The 16,441-nt window shown below is 41.7% G+C and overlaps 1 protein-coding gene across 12 annotated transcripts in view; it reads left to right on the forward strand.

Moving 5' to 3' along the window:
- SGCD (sarcoglycan delta) overlaps positions 1–16,441 on the forward strand; it is a 1,323,040-nt gene that overhangs the window by 1,179,436 nt on the left and 127,163 nt on the right. For all 12 annotated transcript variants that reach the window (XM_039836682.1, XM_039836683.1, XM_039836688.1 and 9 more), the window contains one exon: positions 14,781–14,868. In XM_039836682.1, the coding sequence (XP_039692616.1) occupies positions 14,781–14,868 (88 nt within the window). The remainder of the gene's footprint in view (positions 1–14,780; positions 14,869–16,441) is intronic.

The raw sequence follows: 16,441 nt of genomic DNA on the forward strand, positions 1-16,441 counted from the left end.
GTTTGTGGGAACCTCCAGTCTGTAACTGGTTGATAAGAAACACAGGTAACAACCTGAGCTTGTAACTAGCTTCTCAAGAGCCGGCGGTGGACGGGTGGGGTGGGGTGGGGCAGGGGAGCCTTGTAGGACTGAACCCTTTACTTGTGGAATTTGATGCTATCTCCAGGTAGATAGTGTCAGAATTGAGATGAATTCTCAGACATCTTACTTTTGCTTAGTGTTGTGTGGGGAACCCCCTTCTCCTCTCATTGGAAACTGAGTCTCAGAACACCACGAGACTCACATCACTGCAGGCTTGGAGTACAAGGGCATAGCAAACCCTGACCTGACCCTTCCGTTTCCACTAGAATCTCACATCAAGTTTGGCAAAGTTTTTTTTAAGTGGACAACTGAATTAAGTACCCAAATAATACTGTTACTTTTCTACCAAATAAGGAAGGAGATATCTTTGTGAGGAAATATCGACTTACATCAATTTAATTAAAGGTTACTTCAGCTGATTTCGTCCTTTGACATCTCCCTTTTTCAAACTAACATAATGCAGACATGACTTAGCTAAGTGATGGGAGTGGAGAACACTTGTACTTTCCCTGCAAGAATTGAGCATTCTTTTCAGGGGATTGGTGACAACTACAAAATCACTCCTCTCCCTTTTGACCTGACCAAGAAATTAGAAATTTTGACCTGCCAAGAAAAAAAATTAAGAGCACACAAAGATAATTAAGAACCGAATGCATAACCTGTGTTTTTTCAATACTTTTTAATTTAATAATATGTCATGTTCTTTTATAAATGTATTTTTATGTTTTATATTCATGATATTCATGGTTGTGAACATTCTTTATGCATGATTTTTATGGTTGTAAAAATAATGCATGCTCATTTCTTTTTTTTTTTTTTAAGCAAGAAAATTAAAAGGGCATATTATCTGCCACTTCTTAAGAGCTATAAGAGCTCAGAAGAGTCATGGCATGAAGGTCTTAGAGCTATATTTGGATTATGAGCCTGGGTTTTGAGTCAGGTTCTGTGTGACCTAGGGATTATTGCTGCTTAATTTTTGTAAGTATGATAATTACATGGATAGAAAGTATAGACACTGTATCTCAAGTATGAAATATTTAGTTTGAATACTCTCTCTTCTTTTCTGCTTACCCTGCCCTGGTGGACCTGGTCTCAGGCCCCAACATGGACTTAGTGTTTTATTTTCTCTCTCTGAATCAGCAGTTACCTACCCTGTCTCTATTCTCTGCCAGCCTGGTTCTCCATGGCAGCTGATGAAGAAGACTTCTATTTAAGGAGCAGCCTTCACTATGGGACCCTCAGACACCTTTTGTTGTCAAGGTGGCTTTCCATACCTTCTTAATCACACCAGAGAGCCACCTACTATGCCTAGACACAAATGCTGTGCAGGACACTCTTCTTGTTCCTTCATATCTGTTATTGTTACTCCACGTTGAGTTCTTTTTTCACTAGACACTATGCTGTATGTCTTGCAGATAGTGTCTTACAGCAACCTGTGAGACATGTGCTATTCTCTCCCACAACCCACTTGCAGGTGAGGACACTGCACAGGGAGATTAAGTTACCTAACTGCATTCATTCCACAAGTGTATAGAGGAGCCAGATTGCATACGCAGCTCTCCTGCCTAAAATCAGTCTCTGAATCACCATGTACGAAGCAGAAACATTTCATGTCCTAATATGTCTGCCAGTTTTGCGGACTGACAGCTTATCAACCATCAACATCAGTGATCTAATACCCTTTTAAAATACATATGTTTAAAGGTGCAAACATGATGCTAAGTAACTATATATGCTATTTTAGTTCATCGTTTCGGCTCCATAAGGAGTACTGTTATTATCCCCATCTTGCACATTATAATCCCCATTTTCCAGTTGAGGAGACTGAGGCTGTGTGGTCTAGGAAATGGCAAAGCCAGAGTCTCAGCTGAGGGTTGTATACCACTTAAGACCAACATAACCATGACAGTACACCACAAAGAAAGGCTCGAGTCACCCCATGGTTAGTCCTTTTGGGTTATATCACTCAGACCAGTTTTTTAAGAGGTGAAGCCTCCATCGAGTCAGCATTAGGCTGGGCATAGATCTCCAACAACAAGCCACAGAGCCACTCTCACGACATAAGCCGGTCCTGTGCAGCCGTTGTCTTTCTCTCCAGGTCTGCAGTTCCAACCTCCACTTGCGCTTGCTTCTCTCTGAAAGGTTCACACCGTCTTTACCCAGACAGTTCTGAGAGATGCTTTTTGACTCCCTAGAATGCCATGCACCATTCTATGAAAGGTCAAGATCCAAAGCAAATGCTCTCACTGACAGGGAGAGGAAAACATGTGCAGATAGAGCTGAGGAATGTGGGGCGGGGGGGGGGCGGCGCAGCCCAAAGGGGGCTTGTGCCTCTAGATCTGGGGATGCTCTTAGGCCACTGCAAGGGCACCATGCATCTAAGAGCCCTGTTTGCAGACGTGGCCAAAAGCCAGACAAGTTTGGCCTACAGAGTTTGTGTAGCAAAGAATGGGGTGGAAGAGTTTTTGTTTACATTGCTTTCTGTATTAGGGGAGAAAGACTTCCACGAGAGAGGCCTATCTTAATATTGTCGTCTGTTGAGCTTTAATGCTGTAATATTGGAATCAGCTTGATCCAATGGGACAGCTCTGAGCCACCTCCTTGCCCTGCAAAGTCCGTTTATCGGCTTTCTCAGAAACTGGTCACGCCCCTCTCCCACTCTATGAGATTTCCCTAACTGTGCCAGCCAGTACCAGAGTCTTCCCTTCCTCACAGCTCTTACACTTACAGCTGAGAATACACGTTCCACGGCAGAGGAACAGGAGGAAAGCACTCAAGTCTCGATTCCTGGGTCTTAAATTCTCTCTGTGCAAGCCTGGGCGAGTCATGCCCCAACATTAGCCTCAGTCTTGTCACCTATAAAATGGCAACAACACCCGCTCACTAGGCTTGTGGACATGAGCCAATCCAGCAGGCATTACTGAAGGCCTGTCATGTGTCCGGTTCTCTGCTGAGCTCCTTCATGGTTTTAAAGAGGTACAAAGATATTTAAGTCATAACGTATATATTTAAAGCAATCAATAAAGTAGCACTTCCCAAAATGGATCCTGCAGTGTTTTCTGTTAACATGCAGTTTAAGAAAAAAAAAAATCCTATAAGTAAATCTTCAAACTGTTGGTACACAAAGCTAACCAAATTATGTTGATGTAGGACTTCTCTATGCTGAAATGAACATGCACTGTGCAGCTAGAAGGAAGGAGAAAGTATATTGAATTTCCTGAACTATTTTGCTCACAACATCTTTTGGGGACAGGTTTTTATTTTATTTTATTCGCAAGAATGACTACTCACATATTACCAAAAAAAAAGTTTTCTGCAGAACATTGGGAAACACCATTAAGAGGTTCAAGCAGTTACAGAATCTGGTATCATTTTTTGTGCTGTGAAGATGACATTGTCACCTGAGATATAATACATAGGAGCGTGTACTGGACATTGTCAAGTGCCATCTTCTTCTTCTGCCTCTGATCTCATATTGGTTTTGAGTTGTTACTTGAATGTTAATATTGTCTTTCCAAATACAGCAAAGGCTCTAGACTAGCCCTTGTACTGCTGTTATAATTCCTTGCACTGTACTGGGCACATAAAAGGGTGACCCACTGAGATCTGTCCTTGGCTTCCCCAGGCAAGCAAGGATAAAACATTTACCTCTTTACATATCCCCAAAGCAATCTATTCAGTAGCTGCACTCCCTGAGAACTGAGTCCGATATGTCACTTGGGCTCTTTAGTTGGGATGTGAAAGAAGTCGTTCTTAGCCAAGGTATCTCATTTAACCGTCGTACGTGACCTTACCCCAAAAGAGGAAAATATATTAGCATTTTCTTTTCTCCTGTGGAGTTAGCTACATTTCAGGAAACTTGACTAGCAAATTAAAATTAATTCATAATTTTATGTCTCCTGCTGACTTGTTTATTGTATATGTAATTAGAACCCCTCCTCTCCAGCAACCTTTGTGTGCACGCACACACACACACACACACACCCCTCCCCAGAAGAAGCACTGATATTTCATTTCCTGAGAAGTTCCTTTCAATTCTTTGTAACCTTGAAACTATGAGAAATTTGACTTGATGTGTTGCCTTTAAGTTAGGGATTGCATTTTAATACATCTGCTCTCTCATAGGATCCCCACTGATGGTTTCTAGAGAAAGCAGAAAGCAAACTTTAAGCTGCCAGAAAGAATCAACATGGAAATGCACGGATTTTTTCTTGAGAGTTGTCAGCTGAGATAATTTAATTGTGAACATTTTTCTAAAGGAGCTTTTTATATTCATTGTAGATGTACAGTGGAACTTTAAAATGTGATGTAGGATTGAAAGAAATGCCAACCCTGCACCCCGATATATCAGGCTCTGAGACAATTCGCAATTACATTTCCCAGCCTGAATTCTTAAGTCCCCAACCTCCTACTGACCAAACCCTCCCTTCACATATTCTCTCTCACCCACTGTTCCCTATCTCAGTAAACAGCCTACTAGCTGTCAAGAAACATGAGTCATCCTTGACCCTGACCTTCCCTCATTCCCAAGTCTGATCACTTCTCATCCCCTGTCATTTCTAAAAATACATATGTTTAACCTCTCTACTTGTCTTCTTCTACCCCCACTCCAGTTCAAAACACCATCATGTCTCACCTGGATTTCTACGGTAGTCTCCCATCTGCCTCTTACATCAAGTAGGGCCTCTTTCTTGTCAATCCTCACAAGGTAGCCAGAATGATCATGTTTAAACACAAATCAGCTCAAATCACTCCCCTGCTGAAAACTTGTCAATGACTTCCCATTTTCGGAGAAAGTTCAATATCATTTAAATGGTCTATGAGAGCAAAGAGGGTGGACAGATCTATCAGATATTTAGACACCACAAACCACAGAAATAAAACAGTAAGATGTGAGAACAAACAGAGTAGAACAGACTAGACGGCTCTGAGACAGAGTCATGTATATTTGGGAATTACTATAGGATAAAGGTGGCACCACAGATCACTGGGGGAAATGGCAGTCCCCTGGTAGATAGTGTTGAAAACAGCTGCCTTTAAGATTCTCACCTAAAGTATATACAATAGTGGATTTCAGGGGCAATAAAGGCTTAGTATGAGAAGTAAAGCTCAAATGTTCGCAGAAAAGAATATGAAGAATGAACTAAAGCAGGAAAGGATTTCTTTATGAAATCCCAAGAAACCACCTGTAAGGAGAAACAAATTAGTTTTCCTACATCAAAATCAAACATTCCCGTTCATCAGGGGGCAGCGTGGACCATGTTCACAAAGCTGATGGCAAGACTGGAGGAACGTGTTTCTCTCTCTCCTTGGATCATCAAGCTCCAACCATATTGGCCTTTCTTTCTGCCCCGTAAATATATCAAACTCCTTCCCGCATCAGGGCGAGTCAGTACACGTGTTTATCACTTTGTCTAAAAAGTTGTCTCCCCTGTTTCAGCTAACTAATTCCCATTCACCCCTGTGATCGCGGCCAGAATGTCTCTCCCTTAGAAAGGTCTTCCCTGACTGCCCAGATTAGGGTAGACTTCTCTGTGTGTACTCTTTTTTTCGCCTTCTACTTTGCTTTCATTGGAATTGCAATTATGACATCATTTATGGAACTCTTATTGCCCATACTAGGTTTGTAAGCTGCCACCTGCTCAGTACTTGGCACAGTGTTTTCTGCCTAGAAGATCCCTTTCAGACGTTAATGGGATGAACCTTTTCAGTACTATATGCCAAATGGGTGCTACAGGCCCAGGGAAGATTCCAGGCATAATTTAACCTTAATAGTCAGGAAGAATTTGGCGTAATAACTTGTACCCCTTCTTCTCTCTGTCATCTCAACTCATTTGTATCACCGGCAGTTCCTTGCACTCCATTAGGTGGTAAGCAAGTATTTGTTGATCATATAGCTAGCTGTGCAGCCTCCTCCCACCCCACTCGGTTTTCTCCTTGATGATCATATCAGCCTTCTTTAATGGTTTGCCTTTTGAAAGCTCTCTTTGACTGTCTATGTCAGCCTTCATTTAATTACTTCTTTTCTTGACAAGTCTCTCTGTTGACTCTTAATTTAATCTGAGCATTCAGTTATTCAGCAAATATTTATTGAAAGCCTAGTGGGTGCCAAGAATGTGCCAGGCACTAGGAAAGCTGGCAGTCCCTTTCCCGTGTTGACATGCTAACATGACAACTCTAAAGAATCATTAAACAGAGCAACTTGACTTAGTTAAATATTGAGAGAGACCTAAACGCACCCAAATTTGGGCATGGCGCAGAGAGGAGCTGAACAGGAATGCTACGATGAAAGAACTGGACCCATTCCCAGCTTATTCAAGCAAGTGCTTCACAGCATAGCTTCATTATTCATGACTAGAAAACTTCAAAAAAAAAAAAAAACCCATAGAAATCCACCCAAGCCTCATTATATATATTCCAAAGCAAAATAGAAATAAACTGCAATATTGTTTTAAAATACTTGTCATGCTTTTAAAAAGGTCAATTCAAAGACAACTAAAGCATTCTATTCAAAATAATAATGATAATAATAGACACATTTGATGCTTGCCAAAGATTAACTTATACAGTAGCGCTTGAGATGATTTTAATGAAAAATCTAAGTTTGCGTCAGGTTTTTTTTTTTCTAGTTACAGCAAAAGTTAGTATTATTTAATGAACAATTACCACTCCAGCCAGTACATTATGATGGAATAATGTACTGGCTGGTGGCGCCCACATCGTATTAAGCTTCCTACCTACTCAGAGGTGGGTGTCTTTCCAAGGTCTCGTCCTGGAGTTCTAAATCTTAGAATTTAATATGGTTTTCCAGAAAACTTTATTTTAGAATAGTTTTGCATATACTGAAAAGTTGTAAATATAGTGCGGAGTGCTCTTATATTCCTCACATCCAATCTCGCCCGTTACTAGTACCTAACATTAGTATGGTATCGTACTTTTTCTTGTCACATTTTTGTCACAATTTTTTGTCACAGTTAGTGAACCCATACTGATACATTATTACTAACTAAATCCATCCTTTATTCAGATTTCCTTTGTCTTTGCCTAATGTCTTTTTTACGTCCAAGGAGCTCTCCAGGATACTATATTACATTTAATTGTCATGTTTTTTTTTAGATTTTTCTTGGTTGTGACAGTTTCTCAGACTTTTCTTGGCTTTGATGACCTTACCAACTTTGAGGAGACTGATCAGGTATTTTGCAAAATGTCCCTCAATTGAGATTTGTGTGATGTTTTTCTCATCATTAGATGGGGACTTTGGGTTTTAAAGAGGAAGACACAAAGGTAAAGTGTAATTTTCTGCACATATATCAAGGGTGCATACTGTCAACATGACTTATTACTGTTAGCATTGACCTTGATCACCTGGCTGAGCCAGTGTTTGTCAGATTTCTCCACTGTGAAGTTACCATCCCTCTTTCCAAGCTGTACTCTTTGAAAAAAAAAAAAAAAATCACTGTGTGTAACCCACCTTAAGGAGTAGAGAGTTAACAATGAAAATTGCTTGGAATTCTTCTACGCAAGAGATGTGTTTATTTTTTCTCTTTTATTTATCTATTCAATCATTTATGTATATCGGTATTGACTCACGGACATGTATTTTATGCTTTGGTTTATAATTCAGTACTACATTATTTATTTTGTTGTTCAGATTGTTCCAGTTTGGGTCATTGGGAGCTGTCAGTTGTCTCCTGTGCCCTTTTGACATCTTCCCATAATTGTGGGATGTTTTCCTGCTTATGTCTTAATTCGTTTTCTGAGCACTTCTTTCCTTTCTGTCACTAAACGATGCTCCACGCTCATCGTTTCTTGCCTCAGTCCTAGAATCAGCTATTTTCCAAGGGGCCTCCCAGTGTAGTCTTAGTTTATGTCTTTGTTATGGTTTATAAAGTATTTTGGTAGCCACTGTGCTTGACACTTGACACATATTGTCTTAGTCCTCACATCAACCCCATTAAGTAGCCTTTAACTTCATTCCACAGGTATAGAAACCGAGGCTCAAAGAATGTGAATGGTTTGCCCAAAGCCAGACAGTTAGTAAAAAGCAGAGTTGTGATTCAAGTCCAAATCCATCAGACTCTATAGCTCACACTCTGAACTTGCACTCCAGCAGGCCAGCCTCCCTTGTCATGTAAGCTGACACTAGATGGAAACTGTGATTTTGTGAGCCACCCTGACAGGGTGCAGGGCAGCCCAGCAGTCCTCTGGGAAGAGGCCCAGGGTTCTAGTCACACTGACCCCTTCCTCCTCTGAACTTCATTCACACTGAGGGTCGAAAGCCTTCTCTGAATGTGGAAGTTTTTTACATGCTGTCTTGTGGTTTTCTCCATTTGTCTCGATTCCCAGATCAGATTTTTAGTTCCTCAGAGGGCAAAGAAAATATACTACCATGTAAGATTTTTAAGATAAGTAATTTCTGGAGGCCGCCTCCAGACTGTAGTGATATGGTTGTCATCAAAGGCAAATATTAAAATTTGTGCCTTTCATTCCAGGAGAGCATAGATCTCAACAATATCACATTGTTGTTATGGTAATTTTGCATTGATTCAGTCACCCCCTGAGTGAGGAGCTTCTCAAAGATAAAGGTCATATCTTCTCTGTTCTCCAGGGTCGAGGACAAGGTATATAGCATGTTCCAGGTACTCAGTTAGTGTATATAAAATGCTTCTTAGATGCTCTTGGGTCCTGGACCTATTCTTGACTTACATACCATTTTAACCTGCTTTCCTCTTAGGAAGATAGTAGTATGAAGCAGCTCTAGAGGTAGGCAAACTCGATGGCATTAAGAAATGATAGATCTCTGCTTCATTTAAAAAGCCCACTGAAAAAGGCAATAAGTAGAGAACAAAACTGAAAAGGAATAAATTCACATGGTCATAGAGAAATGGAGAGAAGGCAATGGAGAGAAACTGATGGAAAGTCGGTAGATGAAAACTAGATGTCCCTATAGGATTGAAAGCCTTGGTATGTAGTGAGTAGACCTGGGTTACTTATCCATGAGACATTTTAGGCATAGTGCCTGGGGCCCCAAAAAGTCCTAATGTACTACCCTGGAATGGGGCTGAAAAAGATGACTGAAAAATCTGTATAAAGACCCAGATTCTCCTCTATCCCCAAATCCCATCCCTAGTCAACCTAGCTAAGCAAGTACCTCTGTTAGGCTAGCGAAATTCCCAGCCTAGCAGAGGAGATGAGGACTACTTTCTAGAAAGTTTGACCAGAGGACCTCTGAGCTCCAGATACAGGAATGAGTCACTGCAACAGTTTTAATTGAAAGTCGATTGCTGAACAACAAAATGCCCAGTCTTTTCTCCTCTGACACTCAGAACTCTGACATCTACAGTTACACCCACCACCTTCCCAGCAGGAGTTAGAGAGTTTCTCTTTGCTGAAACTGGCCCACAGTACTGACTGCACACACACACACACACACACACTGACATTTGGAGGTTCTCCACCGAATTAGCCAAGTCTCCACCACTGTACCCTATGGCAAATTTCACCCTTTTAGAAACATGGAGCTTCTAACCAGCTTTTTTATTCCCATCTAAGAGAGGATAGAATGTCAATCAAACAAGAAAGGGATAATATAAAAAGGACAGTTCAAAGAATAAGAAAAAGCTCTTGAAAATTAAAACTATGATAGTAGAAGTTTAAAACGTCAACAGAAAGATTGGAACTAAAGTTGATGATATTTTGCAGAAAACAGAACTTTAAAGAAAAGGAATTGAACATTAACAGAACAAAAAACCTAAAAAATAATAATTTTTTTTTTTAAATGAAGCTTTTACTAACTCCAGAACAAGAAAACAATGTTCAAGAAAGAAAAAGGACATGTAGTTAAAGAACACTACTTGGCTTAGCTGTGGACAATAACAATCATAATAATGTAGATTCTGAATATTGATTTAACCAAAGTTGTTTGGAAGAGTCCACACCATTGCAAAAATTCAGAGGATAACATCCAAAGTTGATAAATCGAGAGATCTCATAGAAGCATATTTTGGGCCAAGTGGAAGGAAACACCAGAAAGAGCTTCCTGGTGTCAATGTAAGAAATGTCCAAACCTATGGAAAATTTTTATGAGTTTATTTAAGCCAAGACCGATGACATTTTTGGAAAGCAGGATCTCAAATGCTGCAGAGAACGACAGTTTTGCAGTTTCTTTCATATCTTCGGAATTGAGGGAAAGTAAAGATTGCATGAAGGTGGGAGAAGGCAAGGCATAGGATAGTTAGCAAGATTATGTGCTCCCTGGAGGGCAGCCTTCTAGGGGTCTGGAAAACTTCTGGCATTTCAAGGGTGTGTTAATTAACCTAGATGCATAAGAACGATGGACAGAGCTTGCTTAAATCTTTTACTAAGGAAGTCATATGCCTGGGGAGTGACCACCCACCATGACCTGCCTGGTTCAGAATTGATGATCGGATCATCCTGTGAGATTAGATTGATTACAGTGCCCCTTTTGGGTCCACACTAGCAAGTTGGAAGTTCTTGCAGTAGTGAGAGGCATGAACCACTGCTCTTTGGTATAAATTTTGTATTTGATGTTTACATGTACTGTTTTGATATAAAAGCATGCATTATTAAAAATCAGATACAATAATTTTAAAATGCTGGGATGATGGAGCCATTTACTATTCAAAGAGTCACATGTGGACAGTAGCCCCTGGAGGGCATCCTGGAACAGTGTTCACTTCAGTGGTCTAGAGTCATCAAGGAAAGGGCTGAGTCTGTTCTGCCTGTTTTGCTTTAGAAAAACAGATGTGATGGTGAGTCTTCTCCATCAAAATGCTGTGTGCTTTAGTTATTTGGGGAGACTACTGACGTGGCCTGTCCTCTGCCACCGTGGGAGAAAAGGTGCGCTGTCTCCCAAGTCTCCCAGGCAGCCTCGCCCTGTGTGCAGACCTGGACCAGGGCTCTGACTTTCTTCATGAGCCGCAGGTCTGCCAGACTCCTTTCTTTCTGCCAGGCAGAGCTGACCTCCAGGCAGTTCCCCACAAACCTCTTGCCATAAGGTCAATTCGTGAAAGTCGCAGGCCACAGAGCAGGATCTCCTGCGGCAGAAATTTACCTCCTCAGGCCCAGAGGCCGCCATGGTCAATAGGAGGGGGACAGGGGAAAGACAGGAAGCTGAGAGGGCAGAATTTAACTTCTCAGACATTAGAGAGAGAGTGTCTCCCCCAACTCAGTCTAATACCTAGAGACCCCAGGGACTCTGCTTGGCTGGTATTTTCCTGGTTTAGTCTCCATTAAGCAGAACCAGAGAGCCAAATAAAACACACCACCCAGTTACTGTGCCAGGATCTTCACATTTGTTAACTAGCTGGTTAATGTTTTTTTGTCCTGGTATCCGGTATTTGGGAGGATTATACCAGTGCGTCCCAGGCTAGTGTGAGGCTTTTTGTTTAAACCCTGATGTAGCAAAGATTCTGTTTCCCAGGAGGTTAGTATGTTAGAACAATTAATGCTAAATTATAATATGTTGACATAGTGATAAAAAGGAATGGTGTTTTTTTTTGTTTTGTTTTGTTTTGTTTTAATATCTCTTGCTCTAAACGTTGATCAAAGCTGTTAGGAGATTTTTCCCGCATTAGAATTATTTGAATAGTATTAAGAGCAGGCAGGTGGCATTTGAAGATACTCAGATTTCAATGATAATAGTGAGCCAGCCAGCTACAGGGAGATCCTTTGAAATGTGGAAACAGAGACTGTTGGAAATGGAAGAACCCCCCTGACTCACTGCACAGAGTGGTCGTGAGGTTAGATGAGGCAAATGATGCGTTCCTCTCCCTCCCTCCCCTCTCCCCGCTCTCTCCCCTTCCCTTTCAAAGACCCCAGCCTGCCTCCCCCTTTCTTCCTGTCCCCTTACCCCCACAACTACAGAGGACTTCCTGTGTGCCTGACACTGGGCCATGTGTTAAATACACCTAGAGTTTAATTTTAATAATAAAAATTATTTTTAATAAAGATCTTAATAATTTATTAATAATTAAGATTCGCACCATCCTACCGATCAAGAAACTGAGGCTTGGAACAAGTAAGTAACTTATCCAAAGTTACCCAGCTAGGACGTGGTAGAGAAGAGATTAGAAAGCAGGCAGGCTGACTCCAGGCTTCCGGTATACACATGGCACAAAGTGAGCGCTTAGTTACGTCAGCCATGAATTTGTTGATGCCAGTGGAGAATGCAAAGAACGAGCTACGAAACAGTAAAGTGATTTTCTCAAGGTCACACGTTGGTCAGTGGCAATGTAGTGTACCTCGTTCTCTGATTCCACGTTGCTGAATATACGAAGAAAAAGGTTAGAACATTAACTTCTAGAAACGCACAACCTCCTGTTCAGGTTCCAAGTTCTGAATCCTCACATTACTTGAATTATTTTCAAGTTCTAAGTAGAACCATTTAGCACTGCCAGAAGTAATGCCAAAGAAGCTATTTCTAGCTAATATTTATTTTCTAATGGACATTAAAAAAAAAAACCTATGTCAATATTAGGCTTAATGTATTTTTTCTTCCCTGGACCAATTTAAAAAGAAAAAGAAAACCTTTTTCATCAGGCAGAATGTTGATTTTCAGCCACTGTGGGGATTGCAGGGCATCAGTGGGTGCCCTGGTGGACCAGAAGTTATCTTCTCTCTCCCTGACAGTGATGGCAGCTCTCCACCAAGGTTAATTGGTTACTCGGGGCCTGAGTATTGGTTATCCATTTCAGCAGTTGACCTTGGGAGAAAGAAGTCATCGCTCCAGACAACCCATCTATGGCAAAATGCCTTGGCAGTGGCCACCCCAGCCCTTTATTCACCCGTGGAACCCACCACCGGCCTTGGGGTTGGCCGCCTGTCAAGACAGCTCTGCCACTCTGCCATATGCCAGCATTAGGCTAGACTTGCTGATCCAATTCTATGCCTGCCAGTTTTAGAAGGAAGAAAAAAAAAAGTTAGACAATCAGCCCATGACCTCCCTACCTCCACGACCTCCATTTTTCATTTTACCTTGATAAAACTATATGTCTTTTCGAGGCTCAGCTCAAGCATTAACATCTCCTTTGCTTTCCACTACACAGCCTCCATCTCTAACTAATCTTACCCTTCAGGAAAGTTCCCACATACATTGTTTGCGCCTCCTTAATCACCTGCTGTCCTGCCTCTGGTGTGATATGTGTTAGACCATAAGACTAATGGGGACAACTAGATGTTGTCTTGCCTGTCTTCAGTTTCCTCACAACTCCTATGGACGAAGGCTTTTTCTGTGTTTAGGACTCAATGCATATTGATGTTATTGAATTTTCAAGAAGATATATGCCGTGTGGTAACAAAGTTTTGGAAAGACAGGAACGACTATCTACATTCTTTTTTCTAATAACAACTATCTGATTACTGACATGTTCTGTTACTGATTCATCCTTTAATCTATGGCTTTGGTTTTCTCTGGAAAAGGGAGACCGTCTAAACTGGGGATTGGCAAACTGTGGCCTGTGGGCTAAAACTAGCCCTCTGCCTGTTCTCATATGGCCAGTGAACTGAGAATGGTTTTTACATTTTTAAATGATTAGAGGGGATAAGGAAGAATAATTTTATGACAGAATAAGATTACATTAAATTTAAATTTTAAACTATATTAAATGAAATGTAAAAATCATTGTTTATGAATAAAGTTTTATGGGAATACAGCCATACCCACTTGTCTGTGGCTGTTTTGCACCAAAATAGCAGTAAGCAGTTGAGTAGTCACAGAGACTGTATTTCAGACAAAGCCTATAGTATTTACTGTCAGACCCTGTACAGAAAAAGTGTGCCAACCCCTGTTCTCAGTCCTTCTAAGAAATGTCTACCAAAGTGTGAAAAAGGGATCTTTTTGAAATTGGATGAAGGCACAGAATGGCTGAAGGAAAAGAAATCTGGAAACAAGAAAACAAAGAAAGGGGGGCGGGCAGAGTCCTCCTGAGAGATGCCAGGCCTTTGGGGTTGTGTGAACCTGTGTGGCAAAAACCTCCACAGGGAGATTCCAGTCTCCCTCAGGAGCATTTGCATTCTCACAGCCCGTGGACGTGCCAGAGGGGCAGATATTGAGTATTTCACACAAGCTTTCTACTCCCCGTTAAGGACTCTGCACGGTTCCTTTGGAGAAATTGGAAACTAGGAAAGGTGAGATTCGGAGATTGTCAGTCATGCCTTATCATTCCATGTACCAGGGCTGAAACTACAGTAAGATCTAAAGGGCTCCATGTCACCCACTTGTCTCTGATTCAGAGAGAGAGAGAGAGAGAGAGAGAGAGAGTGAGAAAGAAAGAAAGAAAGAAAGAAAGAGAGAAAGAGAAGAGAAAAAGAGAGTGTGTGTGAGAAGAAAGAAAGTGTGATGTGTAGTGAGAAAGAGATGTGTGTGTGAGAGAAGTGAGAGAAGAGAAGAGAGTGAAGTGTGTATGTTAGAGAGAGAGAGAGAGAGTAGTGTGTGTGTGTGTGTGTGTGTAATCTATTTTGAATGTGTGTCAGTGTCTCTCCTGTGGAGGAAATCCATTTGAGATGAATGCTAGTTAATTATCATGCATGTGGGGATCCTTAAACACTTAAAGTTTTCAAATAAAGACATGCCGATTGGACTTGGCTAAAACCAGTTCAGCTCCTTGAAGAGTTAGGATTTTAGTTTTTCGTTTAGAAATCTGCCATTTTCATGTGTTTTTCTTATTTTCTTGTTATAGGGTAATGCCCTGTACTTCAAATCAGCCAGAAATGTGACAGTGAACATTCTCAATGACCAGACTAAAGTGCTAACTCAGCTGATAACAGGTAAGAGAAAAAAGAACTTGGCAGTGGCTGGCCCACGCTAAGCACTCAGAAAATGTAGAACCAAAACTCGAAACACCATGTAAACTGAAGAAATGTCTGCAAACAAGTTTTACAGTGTGTCAGAGAAAGAGAAGGTAGCATATGTTCTATGATTCTACCAAAGGGTAGAGTCTCATCACATACACACATTTAACTTATGCAAATCCAATGATATTTGTTTAGGGGAAAATAAACTATTTTTCATGTAGCATTGCCCCTAAACACGAGCCAGCTGCTTCAGCTGGTGCTCAACCACAGACGAGCTCTCTGCTCCAACGCTGGAGGAAAAGCTGACTGTGTTGGATTAATTGAGAGAGCACAGTATACACAAAGTCATGCACACCATATTTTATGGGGTGTAAAAGAGATTTTTTGAATCCAAATATGGCTTTGAATCCAAGCCATATTTGCTTTGCGTGGTAACTTTGAACCTAACTCAATCGTGAGATGCAGATGTACCCCCTCTGAATATGTTTGTATGGTTTCTTTTAATATAGCAGATCTGCTCCTCACAGATGTGGAAAGCACCCACTGGGTTTTAAGCTGCAACTTCCTGAAATTTAAACAAGGGTTGATTACTCACAGTACCGCTTACAATGATAAACAGGGGCCTCATGGCTGTGGTAACGTGTTAAGTGATATGACCAATGCCTCTTCTGCAGGTTATGAGCAGTGGGGAAACAGGTGCCATTATGCACCCCACAGTGGAAAGGAAAAGGAATGTGTGTTCGAATGGCATTGTTATACTTCCAGACAGGAAATGCCATTTGTTTGGCTTCAGGGCTGAAAGGAAAGTATACAGATGGACCTTTTGCGAAGCTAATTGCCCAAGTGCCCTGAAACGTTACTCTGACTAAAACATCTGGACCCCCACCGATGCACACACCATGGGGACCAGGCGCCTTTGTGCCCAGAGTCTTGCCGGGGAAGGAGCCTCACTGTGCGCCGCAGGAGCGCTGCGTGTGGACATCTGCATCCACAGCCAGTGGGAGGCTGGGGCCGTCCACCGGGGGAGAAGGCGGGTGGAAGGAAGTGTGGCTGTGGCGCAGCAGAGCCCGTAATCCATAAACATGTTGTTCTAGCAGGCGACCGGGTTGTCGGCCGTGCTTATAGAACATCTGGCCCACAGTCACCATGCTAAATAATTAAATAAACGGCTTCGGTAAGCAGTGATTTAAGCGGCATGTGTGAAAATTGCCTCCAGGAGGGACATAAATCCAACCTGCAGCTCCCGGATTTCCGTATCCAAAAAGAACTTATTTAGCCTGTTGATCATTCGCCGTTTATTTGCAGTGGGAGATTTAGTTTACTTGAGATTTCGTTTCGATAAAGCTGGAACTGTCCAACGGACTGTTACTCAGCAAAAGAGTCGGTCGTTCAGTCTCTCTCTTCCCTCCCCTCTCCATCCCCGCCTCCTCCTCTCCCTTTTCTCCCCCTAGCTCCCCTCTTTTTCTCCCCTTAATTCCTCTCCCCTGTTGCCCTCTCTTTTCCCTTCCGGTTCTCCTTATCCCTCCTTTTCTACCTTCCTCTCCCT

Source organism: Pteropus medius, unplaced genomic scaffold (assembly GCF_902729225.1).
Source record: "Pteropus medius unplaced genomic scaffold, Ma_sr-lr_union100, whole genome shotgun sequence".
In the NCBI taxonomy this organism is placed as follows: domain Eukaryota; kingdom Metazoa; phylum Chordata; class Mammalia; order Chiroptera; family Pteropodidae; genus Pteropus; species Pteropus medius.